General features: G+C 52.8%; 1 protein-coding gene across 3 annotated transcripts in view; it reads left to right on the top strand.

The window, feature by feature from the left end:
- The window catches only part of LOC139237804 (Krueppel-like factor 1), a 132,803-nt gene extending 121,354 nt beyond the window's left edge, over positions 1-11,449 (top strand). For all 3 annotated transcript variants that reach the window (XM_070867023.1, XM_070867021.1, XM_070867022.1), the window contains 2 exons: positions 4,051-5,077; positions 9,656-11,449. In XM_070867023.1, the coding sequence (XP_070723124.1) occupies positions 4,093-5,077; positions 9,656-9,831 (1,161 nt within the window). In that variant the 5' untranslated portion in view covers positions 4,051-4,092 and the 3' untranslated portion in view covers positions 9,832-11,449. The remainder of the gene's footprint in view (positions 1-4,050; positions 5,078-9,655) is intronic.
- The last annotated feature ends 3,793 nt before the right edge of the window (positions 11,450-15,242 follow it).

The following is a 15,242-nucleotide window of genomic DNA, read 5'->3' as shown; positions in this document are numbered from 1 at the left end:
GCGGTGCTGGTAATTCCCGATAAATCCCGTGTTTCCTCTCGCTCACCAAGTATAGACGGGAAGAGTAAAGTCAGCACGAGCCCACGGTCAGGTGGAAGGGAAGAAAGAAAAAGACTTGTATTTATATAGCGCCTGTCACATCCTTTGGACCTCCCAAAATGCTGTACAGCCAATGAAGCACATTTCGGAGTGTAGTCACTGTTGTAATATAGGAATACCAGCAGCCGATTTGTGCACAGCAAGCTCCCACAGACAGCAATGTGATCATGACCAGATAATTTTTTTTTAAGTGATGATGTCGGTTGAGGGATAAATATTGGCCCCAGGTCACCGGGGATAACTCCCCTGCTCTTCTTTGAAATAGTGTCACGGGATCTTTTATGTTAGGGCCTCGGTTTAACGTCTCATCCGAACGACGGCACTTCTGACAGTGCGGCGCTCCCTCAGCACTGCCCCTCCGACAGTGCGGCGCTCCCTCAGCACTGCCCCTCCGACAGTGCGGCGCTCCCTCAGCACTGCCCCTCCGACAGTGCGGCGCTCCCTCAGCACTGCCCCTCCGACAGTGCGGCGCTCCCTCAGCACTGCCCCTCCGACAGTGCGGCGCTCCCTCAGCACTGCCCCTCCGACAGTGCGGCGCTCCCTCAGCACTGCCCCTCCGACAGTGCGGCGCTCCCTCAGCACTGCCCCTCCGACAGTGCGGCGCTCCCTCAGCACTGCCTCTCCGACAGTGTGGCGCTCCCTCAGCACTGCACTGGAGTGTCAGCCTAGATTAATAAGAAAAGAAAGACTTGCATTTATATAGCGCCTTTCATGACCACCGGACGTCCCAAAGCACTTTACAGCCAATTAAGTACTGTTGGAGTGTCGTCACTGTTGTAATGTGGGAAACGCAGCAGCTAATTTGCGCACAGCAAGCTCCCACAAACAGCAATGTGATAATGACCAGATAATCTGTTTTCCATGCTAATTGAGGGCTAAATATTGGCCACAATACCTGGGATAACTCCCCTGCTCTACTTCAAAGTGTTGCCGTGGGTTCTTTTATGTGCACCTGAGAGAGCAGACCTCGGTTTAACCTCTCATCCGAAAGACTGTATCTCTGACAGTGCAGCACACCCTCAGCACTGGGAGTGTCAGCCAGCGATCCCTTTTCAACTCCGGGCTGCCTAGAGATATACAAGTCCCACGCAGCGAGCTCCAAAGCCGCGAATGCGCGGTCGTTGAATTGGGCTGCGATGCCCCTTAAAGGGCCCCCCCCCCCCCAAAAAAAATGATGGGAAGCATTGGGGTCAGCATGGATTTTGATTTGAACCCATGACCTTCTGACTCGGATATGAAGGCTGTGAAGTGAAAGTCTGAGAAATGGGGCGAGAGAGAGGAGAGGAGTCAATTGTACGAATGTTTCCCTGTGGGGCCCACGCAGCTAATCGCTATTACTCATTGTTGTTAGTGCAGGGCGGTGCCTCAAACAGCTGTGTAGCTCACAGCGAGGGACTGGTGGCTCCACTGAAATTGGTTGGACACCAGAGCTGGTGTTTGCAGCTTATCCAAATGCTGCGCTTTGAGTTGACTTTATTTGAATATATAGGTCTGATAAGGGCCTTCTCAGCCTTGGCTGCTGTCTGTATAAAGCAATGGAACAGGATATGCGCTTGAGCTAATAATAGTTTACAACAGGGAACAAAGTTTGCAAAAGGGAAGATAGGAATCAAAGTGGATCTCGTGGGTGACTCACACTGAAACAAGTTTTCTTGGCACGGTAATGTGTGACACAATTGCTTTCGAAAGGAGAAAAATGATTTAAAATACATTTAACTTTCTTTAAATTGACCCACAATCTACCAGTGCCAACTAATCAGTTGCCTGAGATCTCAGTCGAGCACAAGTCTTTCAGCGGCACAGCTTAAGAAGCATGTTGGGGCCAACCCACATTTGGAGGGTTGGGTTGGTGTGAGTTAAGGAACTTCGAGTGGTAAGTCGAGGGCTGGATACAAGAAAGAAAGTGGGAAAAGCTTGCATTTACATAGTGCCTTTCGCAACATCAGGACGTCCCAAAGCGCTCCACAGCCAGTGAAGTACTTTACGAAATGTGTCCACTGTTGTGCACGTCGGAAAAACAGCAGCCAATTTGCGCACAGCAAGCTCCCACCAATAGCAATGAGACAAATGTCCAGATAAACTGCTTCAGAGAAGCTGGTTGCTGAGGGATAAGTAATGGCCAGGACACCCCTGCTGTTCTTGAAAACTGTGCCGATGGGATATTTTACATCCAGCTGGAGATGGCAATTCTCAGTTTTAACGTCTTGTCCGAAATGGCGGCCCCTCCGACAGTGCGGCACTCCCTCAGCACTGCCCTGGAGTGTCAATCCTGGATTATGAGCTCAAGTCTCTGGAGTGGGACTTGATACGCATTGGAGTTTGGAAGAATGAGGGGTGATCTTGTTGAAACATATAAGATTCTGAGGGGGCTCGACAGGGTGGATGCAGAGTGGATGATTCCCCTCGTGGAGGAATCTAGAACTAGGGGGCGTAGTTTCAGAATAAGGCGTCGTCCATTTAAAACAGAGATGAGGAGAAATTTCTTTTCTGAGGGTTGTATATCTGTGGAAGTCTCTGCCCTAGAGAGCTGTGGAGGCTGGGTCATTGAATATATTTAAGGTGGAGATAGATATATTTTTGAACATTAATGGAGTCAAGGGTTATGGGGATCGGGCAGCGAAGTGGAGCTGAGCCCATGATCAGATCAGCCACCATCTTATTGAATGGCGGAGCAGGCTCGAGGGGCCGAACGGCCGACTCCTGTTCCTATTTCTTAAGTGCTTATAAACCCACGAGCTTCTGACTCCAAGGCGAGAGTGCTACCCACTGACCCACAAGGGGCTTCTTAAAAGGAGGAGAGAGAGGCGGAGAGGTTTAGGGAGGGGAGTTCCAGAGCTTGGGGCCCAGGCGGCTGAAGGCACGGCTAACCAGAAGTGTGGCAAAGGAAATCGGGGGATGGGCAAGGCCAGAATTGGAGGAGCACCGAGTTGTTGGAGGGTTACAGAGATAGCGAGGGGCCAGGTCATGGAGGGATTTGAACGCAAGGATGAGAATTTTAAAATGGAGGTGTTGCTGAACTGGGAGCCGATGTAAGTCAGCGAGCACAGGGGGGGAGGGGGCGGGGCAGGGGGATTCATGGGTGAACTGGACTTGGTGCAAGTTGGGACAACTTGAGTGTGGTATATTCTCTACGACATCACAAACACACCCTTACAAGATGGTGCTTAACACAGGAACTTGTCAGGTGACCTGTCACCTGATGCCTTTATTGTATTTACAGCGATGGCTGTATTGCGAAGGGGATGGAGTATAAAAGCAGGGAAGTCTTGCTACAGCTGTCCAGGGTATTGGTGAGGCCACACCTGGAATACTGCGTGCAGTTTTGGTTTCCATATTTACGAAAGGATATACTTGCTTTGGAGGCAGTTCAGAGAAGGGTCACTCGGTTGATTCCGGGGATGAGGGGGTTGACTTATGAGGAAAGGTTGAGGTAGGTTGGGCCTCTACTCATTGGAATTCAGAAGAATGGGAGGTGACCTTATCGAAACGTATAAGATAATGAGGGGGCTTGACAAGGTGGATGCAGAGAGGATGTTTCCACTGATGGGGGGAGACTAGAACTAGAGGGCATGATCTTAGAATAAGGGGCCGCCCATTTAAAACAGTGATGAGGAGAAATTTCTTCTCTGAGGGTTGCAAATCTGTGGAATTCGCTGCCTCAGAGAGCTGTGGAAGCCGCCACATTGAATACATTTAAGACAGAAATAGACAGTTTCTTAAACGATAAGGGAATAAGGGGTTGTGGGGAGCGGGCAGGGAAGTGGATCGGATCAGCCATGATCTTATTGAATGGCGGAGCAGGCTCGAGGGGCCTTGTGGCCCACTCCTGCTCCTATTTCTTATGTTCTTAATACCACAGTAGTCCACTAGGCGGAGCTCTATGTTACATTGAGGAAGGCCCGAATACACCGTGTCTGATTTTTTTTTTTTTTGTTTGTTTTTGTTTTGCAGTGGTGGGAGGTCGACGACAGTTCAGCCACAAAGCTGAACGCCATGATCAACAAGGGTTCGATGCAGGAAGCGGCCATCCCTCTCCTCGCTCCTGACCAGATCAAGCGGGAAGACGACGACTTTGGTTCCTACTTGGACCTGGACTTCCTGCTGTCGGACCTGTCCAGCGCGGAGCCCGGTCCCGGGGCGCTGCCGGCCGGGCCGGAGAGCTGCAGCGGCAAGTTTAAGCGGGAGCCCCAAAATGCCGGGGGCTGGCGCGGCCCGGAAGCCCCGGCCACCAGCCTGGTCGCTGAACTCTTGTCCTCCGACGTGCAAACCAGCCAACTGGGAGCCGTTGGTCAGGCCGCTTGCGCTGACCCCCGCAGCAAGACCTACACCAATTTAGGGGCAGCGGACCACGCGGCTTCAGTCGGCCTGCTGGAGAAGCTGGTCGACCCTTCGCAAGTGCCGGCCGGGAACACTCGAGGCTTTCCGAAGCCGGGCAACGTCTCGGCTTCCTCCGCTGCCGGCCCGCTGGCGGACGAGAAGCCCATCTTGCTACCGAGGAGCCACCTGCAAACCCCCCTCGGCCGGCAGTTCTACCCCCCCCCAACGCCGGTGCAGCCAGCCCCTGGCGACGCCGGGCCCCAGCCACGGAGCCAGCAGATGCACCAGCTCCAGGTGCCCCCGCACTACCGCTACCACCACCACCAGCTCCAGCCGCAGGAGCCCCTCAATTACCACGTGCTCTCCAGGTTCCCGTCCTACTACCCACACCAGCTGCCCCGCCAGTACCAGGGCCAGGTACACTTCTACGCGTCCAGCCTCAAGGCCAGCCACTTGGCCCACGGCACGGTGCTGCCTCCCCCCACCTCACCGCTGCTGGGCCTGGTCCCGCCGAGCCCGGCGCCCGAGGAGGCCAAGCTCAAGCGGAGTAGGAAGAACTGGGTGCGCAAACGCACGGCCACCCACACCTGCGACTACCCCGGCTGCGGAAAAGTCTACACCAAGAGTTCCCACCTCAAGGCCCACCAGCGCACTCACACAGGTAACGGCGCGCGCCGGGTGGGGGGGGGGGTCAGGTTGACAAAAGTCTGGGTGTCCGGTTCCGCTCATTTCGGGCCGGTAATGGCGGCGGTAAAGTCAGTCTGTAAAATTCATCAGCTGGGGCCCTGAGTGTGGGGCGGGGCCACTCTCTCGGGGAGCTAGGCCGGCTGAGCATGGATAGATCCCGAGCTAAACAGCCGGTCTCGGAGCGCTTGGAAAGGCCCTCGGAGGGGGGTGGGGGGGGAACCTGGGAAAAAAACCCCCACCAAAAACGTTCTCGATACACAGCCCACGCCACCACAACTTAAATCGCCCAAAAAAAAAATCAAAGAAGAAGCGGTCACACTTGCCCGAGGTGGACATTACTGACCTCGCTGCGGCCACGACCGCTCGGACCGCCCGCTTTCACAGGCGGTCCCACCAGGGGGCGCTGTGGAGCCCGACGGGTCAGACGGGAGTCACAAATCGAGCCGGTGTCGCACCCAGGGGCGTCGCACCCAGGGGCGTCGCACACCCGCTCGCCTCTCCCGGACGGTAACGCTCCGCGCCCCCGCCGAAACCGGCCCCAAAAACTCTGGCGAGACGCTGGAAGCTGCCCGCCCGCCGGGAAGAGCTCACCCGTCGCCAGAGGCAGCAACTAGCCGAATATCCCGCCCATTTAATGAAGTTGCTTTCACTCAAACAATGATCACGTCTTTCAGAGTCAACCCGCAGTACTTTGAAGTTAGACAAAGTTATGCAAAGTTGGCACAAAGCGAACTCTCACAAGAAGCGAATGACCGGTTAGTCTGTTTTTGGTTTTGTTGTTGAGGGAGGATTGTGGCCCATAAACTTCAGCTCGTCCAAAACACTGCTACCCATGTCCCAACTCGCACCGAGTCCCGTTCACACATCACCCCTCTGTTGCCCGCTGATCGACATTGGCTCCCGTCCGACAATGTCTCGGTTTTAAAATTCTCATCCTTGTTTTCAAATCCCTCTGTGGACGTCCCCACCTCTCCCCTCCCACCCCCACCCCCCCCAATCTCTGTAACCTCCTCCATCCCCTCCCAACCCTCCGGAATCTCCGCGCTCTTCCAATTCTGGCCTCTTGCGCATCCCTGCTTCCATTGACCCACCATTGCCAGCCATGCCTTCAGCTGCCTCGGGCCTAAGCTCTCTTCCTAAACCTCTCCGCCTCTCTACCTCGCCCTCCTCCTTTTAAGGCATTCCTTAAACCCGACGGTAATGTAGGCGGGCACCTGTGAGTGTGGAGCCGGTGAGGTTGTTCCATGGTGTAACAGTGAGCACTCTGGGCTTTGAATCCAGTGATCTGAGTTTAAATCTTGGTGGAACCTGAATTCTTTTTCCGCCGGTACGCTCGCGGCCTTCCGCGAGAGGTGGGCGCCGGAGGGACTGGAGTGCATCATCACCCCCGACAACCAAATTTTAATTTGATTTGACATGTTTTAAAATTTAATTTGTTTTAATGCCGGGTTTTAGTGTCCCCCTAGTCAGGGGGCACTTGTATAATTTGCCTCTCTGTGCCCGAAAAAAACCCCACAAAAAAAATCCCACAATTTAAAAAAAAAAAAAGGGCTCTTGAAAAATGTTTGGAGTGTCTCCCCCCTTTAACAAGGGGTCACTTGAGTTAATGTTTGTTTTGTTTTGCAACAAAAGAATTGTCGAGCTGGTGACACTCTCCACTTTGCCATTCTCATCTGCCATCCGGACATGCCATGGCGTACCACCTTGCCGTCCGGAGGAGGCGGGGGTCCCCGATGGAGGGCACTCTACGCGGGAGTCCTCCCACTATTTATCGGGGACTTGGCCTGGAGGGTGGTGCACGGAACAGTTCCGTGCAACAAATTCTTAAGTCGGTTCACGGGCTCCCAGGCCGCCTGCAATTTCTGCGGTCTGGAGGAGTCCGTGTTCCATTTTTTTTTCACTGTGAGGCTGCAGCCCCTCTTCCAATATCTGAAGGGGCTGCTCCTCAAATTCTGGTTGTACTTCAGTCCCACACTCTTGATCTTTAGGCACCCTGTGCGGAGCGGAGTGGGCAGGTCGGAAGGCCTCCTCGTAGGACTGCTCCTGGGCACGGCCAAGGGGGCCATCAGCCGGTCCAGGCAGCGGGCGGTCGAGGGGGTCGTTCAGCCCGACTGCCTGCCTCTCTCCCGCGGTTACATCCGAGCCAGGGTGTCCCTGGAGATGGAGCACGCAGTGTCCACCGGTACATTCGTGGAGGTGGGCGCCGGAGGGACTGGAGTGCATCATCACCCCCGGCAACCGAATTTTAATTTGATTTAAGGTTTAAATTGGTAATTTGTGGGTGCTAGTGCCCGTGCCAAAAGGGGGTACTTGATTTTACGTTCTCACCAAAATAGTTGTAGAGCTGTTGAGTTGGGAGTGGCTTCGCCAGTCACATGATGTTCACAAGACTCAATAAAACCCCGGCCAGTTGGGTTTGGGGGATCCACGATGAGGCAGGTGGTTGTGAGCCTGGTGGATGAACTGGTAATGTGTCGTGTGATTGTTAAACCTTTGCTATTAAGTACTAGTTGGTTTATTAGCAATGTGTTGCTATGAATTCTTAAACAAAGAACCCATGAAGCAAATACATTACAATGTCCTCTTTGATCATTTGTTTGATCATCTGGCCTGATAGCTCCCTTTGTGGCTCGGCACCAAATTATATTTGATAACACTTCTGTGAAGCGCCCTGGGATGTTTTACTACGTTAAAGAAGCTATATAAATGGGAGAGCTCCCTACCCTGCTGCACACGGTGCTGTGGAATCGTTGACGTCCATCTAAAACATGAGAACACACTGACGGTAGACTCCGTTTAAAGGAGATGCGTTTTGCCCACGTGATGGGAAGCGTGATTTTGCTTATATACAACCCCGCCTTACCGCGGGATGCAGGACCCACATATACACGGGGCATCCTGATCATATCACGCCTTTCAGTACCTCAGGACGTCCCAAAACCCTTTACAGCCAATGAAGAACTTTTGGAGTGTAGTCATTGTTGTAATGTGGGAAAATCCGCTGCCAATTTGCGCACAGCAAGCTCCCACAAACAGCAATGATATAATGACCAGATAATCTATGATGTTGGCTGAGGGATAAATATTGGCCCCAGGACACCGGGGAGAACTCCCCTGCTCTTCTTTGAAATCGTGCCGTGGGATCTTTTACATCCACCTGAGAGAGCAGATGGGGTCTCATCTGAAAGACGGCACCTCCGACAGTGCGGCGCTCCCTCAGCACTGCACTGGGAGTGTCAGCCCAGATTAAAAAGAAAAGAAAGTCCCACTCTAGGAACTTGAGCACAAAGATTTATCCCCGGTGTCCTGGGGCCAATACTTATCCCTCAGTCAACATCACTAAAAACAGATTATCTGGGTCATTATCACATTGCTGTTTGTGGGAGCTTGCTGTGTGCTAATTGGCTGCCGCGTTTCCCACATTACAACAGTGACTACACTCCAAAAGTACTTTATTGGCTGTAAAGCGCTTTGGGACGTCCGGTGGTTGTGAAAGGCGCTATATAAATGCAAATCTTTTTCCCGCGGCATGAGCACTAAATGGTTCAAGTCTCACCATTGGCACCAGCCTATCGGATGACCTCTGGATTTTCGTGCCCTCGTTCAGTGAAGGCGTCAGGTTGTCCTAAGCGGCCGATGCAACAACTCTGACCTCTCGTTGTCATAGCAACCCATGTGTGGTAAACATGGGAACAGGAGGAGCCCATTGAGCCCATCGGGCCTGTTCCGCAATTCAATGAGATGTGCGTCCTAACTCCATATACCCGCCTTTGCCCCATATCCCTTCATAACCTTCGGTTAAAAAAAGTCAATGATCTCTGATTTAAAATTAACAATTGACCCAGCATCACGTATGTCTCCGGGACAGAGTTTGCAAACTTCTACCATCATCATCATCATCATCATAGGCAGTCCCTCGGAATCGAGGAAGACTTGCTTCCACTCTTAAATTGAGTCCTTAGGTGGCTGAACAGTCCAATACGAGAACCACAGTCTCTGTCACAGGTGGGGCAGATAGTGGTTGAGGGAAGGGGTGGGTGGGACTGGTTTGCCGCACGCTCCTTCCGCTGCCTGCGCTTGATTTCTGCATGCTCTCGGCGACGATACTCGAGGTGCTCAGTGCCCTCCCGGATGCACTTCCTTCATTTAGAGTGGTCTTTGGCCCAGGGACTCCCAGGTGTCAGTGGGGATGTCGCACTTTATCAGGGAGGCTTTGAGGGTGTCCCTTGTAACGTTTCCTCTGCCCACCTTTGGCTCGTTTGCCGTGAAGGAGTTCCGAGTAGAGCGCTTGCTTTGGGAGTCTCGTGTCAGGCATGCGGACAATGTGGCCCGCCCAAGGGATCTGATCGAGTGTGGTCAGTGCTTCGATGCTGGGGATGTTGGCCTGGTCGAGGACGCTAACGTTGGTGCGTCGGTCCTCCCAGGGGACTTGCAAGATCTTGCGGAGACATCGTTGGTGGTGTTTCTCCAGCGACTTGAGGGGGCTACTGTACCTGGTCCATGTCTCTACCACCCTTTGTGTGTATCACTAGTTGTGCGTTTCTCGTTGCAGGTGAGAAGCCGTATCACTGTACCTGGGAAGGCTGTGGCTGGAAGTTTGCCCGCTCCGACGAACTGACCCGTCACTACCGCAAGCACACGGGTCATCGCCCCTTCCAGTGCCAGATGTGTGAGCGGGCGTTCTCCAGATCCGACCACCTGGCTCTTCACATGAAGAGGCACATGTGAGAATCCTCACGCACCCCCCCCTCCCCCCACACACCCCCAGGCCTGGACTCGCTGCGTGTGGACAACCTCCCAGGCCCTCTGAACCTCCGCCCCACCGAGACCGCGGTGGCCCCCGCCCAGAGGAGAGGAGAGGAGAGGGGGACGTTCTGGTGTCGAGTTGGTTCAATCCGGTGTATACCCGGCACCAAAGGAACGGTGCTGTGCGGGAAAACTCGATGTACGCAAGACATTCCTTTTTTATATTAAGCAAAATTCCCGCCATGCTTTTTAGTTATGTGATAGGAGGGCACCCGCATGCCTCAGGGTGGCAGAAGTGCCCACTGAAGACCTGGTGCCACTTGAGCATCCCTGGCTGTCATCTTGTAGACTCTTCCCAGGATGCCGGTGACCGTGGCAACCATTTCTTGCCCGCCGCCATTGCTGGAGGACAGATCACTGGCCAGCGTTGGAGAGGCCCGGGCTACAAACACTCCCAGAACAAGGCACCTCTCGGCAAATGACACCTTGGCCCAGTGCTGCCCGTTGAGTGGGCCTTCGAGCACAGTTCCTGTTCTATTGACGGTGCGTCGACGTTGCAACTGGGGGAAACAAGGGGGTCTGGGAGCACGGTTCAGTGACTGTCGGGGGTGAGTGATGACTCCTCCTCCCAGAAGCCCCCGGGATCCTTCGACTCTTCGCTTACGCACTCTTCTACTGAACTCATTCTACCCACCATCTGCGATTCAGTGCCCGGCGACAGAGCCGGGACTTTTGTGTCCGCGATATGGCAAAGCAGCAATGTGCGCTAACCTCTTGCAAGGAATGTGGGTGGCTGAACACAAACATTAAATGGAGCTCATCTCAGTAAATGGAGCTCACGGCACACTGCGCACACACACACACACACATAGATACACACACACACATAGATACACACACACACACAGATACACACATACACACATATATATACACACACACACACATAGATACACACATAGATACACACATACACACACAGATACAATACACACACACACACACACACATAGATACACACATACACACATATATACACACACACACACACATATATACACACACACACACACATAGATACACACTCACACACACACATAGATACACACACACACACATAGATACAGACACATAGATACACACATATATACACACACACACACACATAGATACACACACACACATAGATACACACACACACATAGATACACATACACACACACACACACACAGATACACACACACACACATAGATACACACATACATACACACACAGATACACACATACACACACACACACACACAGATACACACACACACACATAGACACACACAGATACACACACACACACACACATATATACATACACACACACACATATACATATACCGTATATACTCGCGTATCATGCGACTTTTGAAGACCTAAATTGTAACCTAAATTTGGGGGATCGCATGATATGCGAGATACAAAATTTGCGGGTGTGAAGTGCTGGCCAAGATTAGGCTGTTAGGCTGTTAAGCAGACCGTATCCACGCTGAATCTCAGCATGCTCCAACAATCCTCTATGTAAAGACATTTCTCTTGGTTTCTCCTCTCACTCTCCATGATGGTTGTAAATCGAATATCCCTGGTTGATATTCGTTCCTCGATACTCATGACCAAATCATTAGTTTATGTGGAAAACAAGCCGAGTTCCTGCAGCACACCACTAACTACATCCTCCCAATGCAAAAAAAAATCCATTTGACTCCTGCTGAAATTCTTCTCTTCAGGGGCAGAGAGATTCGTGGAGGTCGGGGGGGAGAGAGATTCGTGGAGGTGGGGGGGGAGAGAGAGTCGCGGGGGGGGGGGGGGGGAGAGAGAGTCGGGGGGGGGGGAGAGAGAGTCGCGGGGGGGGGGGGGGGAGAGAGAGTCGCGGAGGTCGGGGGGGGAGAGAGAGTCGCGGAGGCCGGGGGGGGGGGGGGGGAAAGAGAGAGTCGCGGGGGGGGGAGAGAGAGTCGCGGAGGTCGGGGGGGGGAGAGAGAGTCGCGGAGGCCGGGGGGGGGGGGGGGGGGGAAGAGAGAGTCGCGGAGGCCGGGGGGGGGGGAGGGGAGAGAAAGTCGCGGGGGGGGGGAGAGAGAGTTGCGTGGGGGGGGGGGGGAAGAGAGAGTCGCGGGGGGGGGAGAGAGAGTCGCGGAGGTCGGGGGGGGGAGAGAGAGTCGCGGAGGCCGGGGGGGGGGGGGGGAGAGAAAGTCGCGGAGGCCGGGGGGGGGGGAGGGGAGAGAAAGTCGCCGGGGGGGGGGAGAGAGAGTTGCGTGGGGGGGGGGGGGGGGGGAGAGAGAGTCGCGGTGGTCGGGGGGGGGGGAGAGCACGGAGAGAGAGTACGGGGAGAGAGCAGAATCCACTTGATGTTTCATGTTAAGGTCTGTATTCGATCTCAAAAAAGTGACTCGCATGATACATGAGATATACGGTAAAATCATGTTTTGGGGACGAAAATTTAGGGGTCGCATGATACGCGAGTTTATACGGTATATATATATATATATCACACACACACACATAGATACACACACACACATACACACACACATAGATACACACACACACATACTCACACATAGATACACACACATAGATACACACACATAGATACACACATAGATACACATACTCACACATACTCACACATAGATACACATACACACACACACACACACACATACACACAGATACACATACACACACACACACACACATACACACCAGGGAGATCTAAGGGTGAACCCCAGTCCGTGTCGAATTTTGCTCGCAACACTGCTTGGGGAACATAGTTGTCCTCTGTACTGGTTTTAAGAAATAGGAGCAGGAGTCGTCCATATGGCCCCTCGAGCCTGCTCCGACATTCAATAAGATGTTGGCTGATCTTCGACTTTCCCGTTTAATTCCCCTTGAGTCTAACAATCTATCTCTCTCAGCCTTGAATATACTCAAAGACTGAGCCCCCACAGCCCTCTGGGGCAGAGAATTCCAAAGATTCACCACCCTCTGAGTGAAGAAATTCCTCCTCATCTCAGTCCCAAATGACCGACCCTTTATCCTGAGACTGTGACCCCTGGTTCTAGATATTCCAGCCCGGGGGAAACATCCTCCCTGCATCTACCCTGTCAATTCCCCTCTGAATCTTGTATGTTTCAATGAGATTACCGCTCATTCTTCTAAACTCCAGAGAGTATAAGTCCAGAGGTTTTGTTGGGGAAGCCAGCCAGTGGATTCCCCACTATAACCGGTGTCCCCCTCAGGAACCGTGCAGTATGGAGCCCAGGCAGAGGCAGTCTCTCTGTTGATTGGCAGAATTATCCAACAACAATATCAGTTAGGGTATCCAACAATCCCATCCTCGCCGCCAATCTGTGAATATCTTTGGACACCACTACACAAGCACACGCACTACAACATGGCTCCTCAACCGAGCTCTGTCACATGACCTTACCACGTGACCTGTTATTGTTATTACATCAGTAATCCACTAGGTGGAGCTCGATTACAAGGTGGAGCTTGGCAGTGGCGATGCCCGTGACTGAACATCCTGCCAGTGCTCGCTGTGCCCCACCCCTGCACCCTCATCGTCCAGTGCCATTACCTGTGAGGCCCCTCAACCCCCAGCACGGGTCTCTCGCCTCAGGAGCCTGTTGTGCCCTGAGTAGGCCGGACTGGGCTGACCGGCTGTTTTAACTTTAACAGGCCTCCCCACTACATGGCTAAGGGAAAACCAACGAGGCAGGGGGGGGGGTCATGCAAAGGGCCACGCATCTGCTCTCTGTGCATCGAGCTCTCCAAGAAAGTGTGTGTGTTGTGCCACCTTCTGCCCATATTCCCTGATCACACCCTCCCACCACCTCCCCCATATTCCCCAATCCCACCTACCCGCATTCTCCCCTTATCCTCCAACCCCATTTTCCCACCTTCTAACCCCCAACCCTCCGTCCCTTCACTCACCAGAAATGCACCCAATCCCCTCTTGATCCCACTTGTATTCTCCACATCACTCTCCTTCCCTGGTGATTCGCTCCACAACTCAACAATCCGTTGGGTGAAATACTTGGGTCTGATTTCCTTTCCCGCTCCCGGTTGCTAGTGAGCCATCCGTTGGGATTTCACCTCTTTGCCGTTGTGAACAATGGGCCTGGATCAGCCTACAGCTCACTGTAAATAGCACCAGCTTCCAGCTCCAGTACTGAGAAATCGATGTAAATAGGTTTAAACGGAGCAACGGATTCTTGTCCTCCTTCGGGCGTGAGTGGAGGAGGATTATTTAGTATTTTTGCCCTGGTGGTTCCGCTGAAATAAAATGTACGGATTTAATCCTTTTGCACTGTCCTTCAAGTGGGTGAATTAAAATTTTTTCTCACAATCCTGTTCTACAAGTCTCTCAACAAAGCAAGCCTTCATGTAAAGAAACACACTGTACTATTTCCTCCCGGTGGCTAATATATCCGTTCATCCTTTGTGACAGTGATCTCACTCAGCGCTAGGCGACAGACACACCTGGTCAGTGGACACTGCAGGCAGGAGAAGCAAATTTGACGTCTATTGCCTGAAGATGTGTCAGCTGTGGCTCAGTGGGCAGCGCCCTCGCCTCTGAGTCAGAAGGTTGTGGGTTCAAGACCCGCTCCAGGCTGATACTCCAGTGCAGTGCTGAGGGAGCGCTGCACTGTCGGAGGTGCCGTCTTTCGGATGAGACGTTAAACCGAGGCCCCGTCTGCCCTCCCAGGTGGACGTAAAAGATCCCAGGGCACTATTATGAGGAAGAGCAGGGGAGTTCTCCCCGGTGTCCTGGGGCCAATATTTATCCCTCAATCAACACAAAAAAAAACATTATCCGGTCATTATCACATTGCTGTGTGTGGGAGCTTGCTGTGCGCAAATTAGCTGCTGCGTTTCCCTCATTACAACGGTGACTACACTTCAAAAGTACTTCGTTGGCTGTAAAGCGCTTTTGAGACGTCCGGTGGTCGTGAAAGGCGCTATATAAATGCAAGTCTTTCTGTAAGCATTGCAGTTTTACAAATGATGCTGGCAAGCACGGATAGTGTGGCGTTATATAATGTTGCGGGATGATATTGCTAATGTTTGCAGTGGGGCCTTCATCTTAACATTGAGGGCCATTTTAGCCCAACTCGCTCAGCAGGAACCTGGCATCCCTTGCTCTTATCTGTCCGAAGACCACCAAGATTGTAACGTTCACGATTTTAACCTGCTCTCCTGAGCGGGCAGCAGGGACAGGCTCCTTCTTTACATAGGCATGTCGCAGCGCTATGACATCATTGAGACCCGACTGTATGGACGCATATATTTGTACTGCCAAAATGGCCGCCATGCTCCACCCTTTGTTTCTGATTAGTCCAG

This window comes from Pristiophorus japonicus, chromosome 24 (assembly GCF_044704955.1).
Source record: "Pristiophorus japonicus isolate sPriJap1 chromosome 24, sPriJap1.hap1, whole genome shotgun sequence".
NCBI classification, from domain to species: Eukaryota; Metazoa; Chordata; class Chondrichthyes; family Pristiophoridae; genus Pristiophorus; species Pristiophorus japonicus.
Note: the sequence above shows the minus strand (reverse complement) of the source record. Positions and strands in the feature narration are given on the sequence as shown.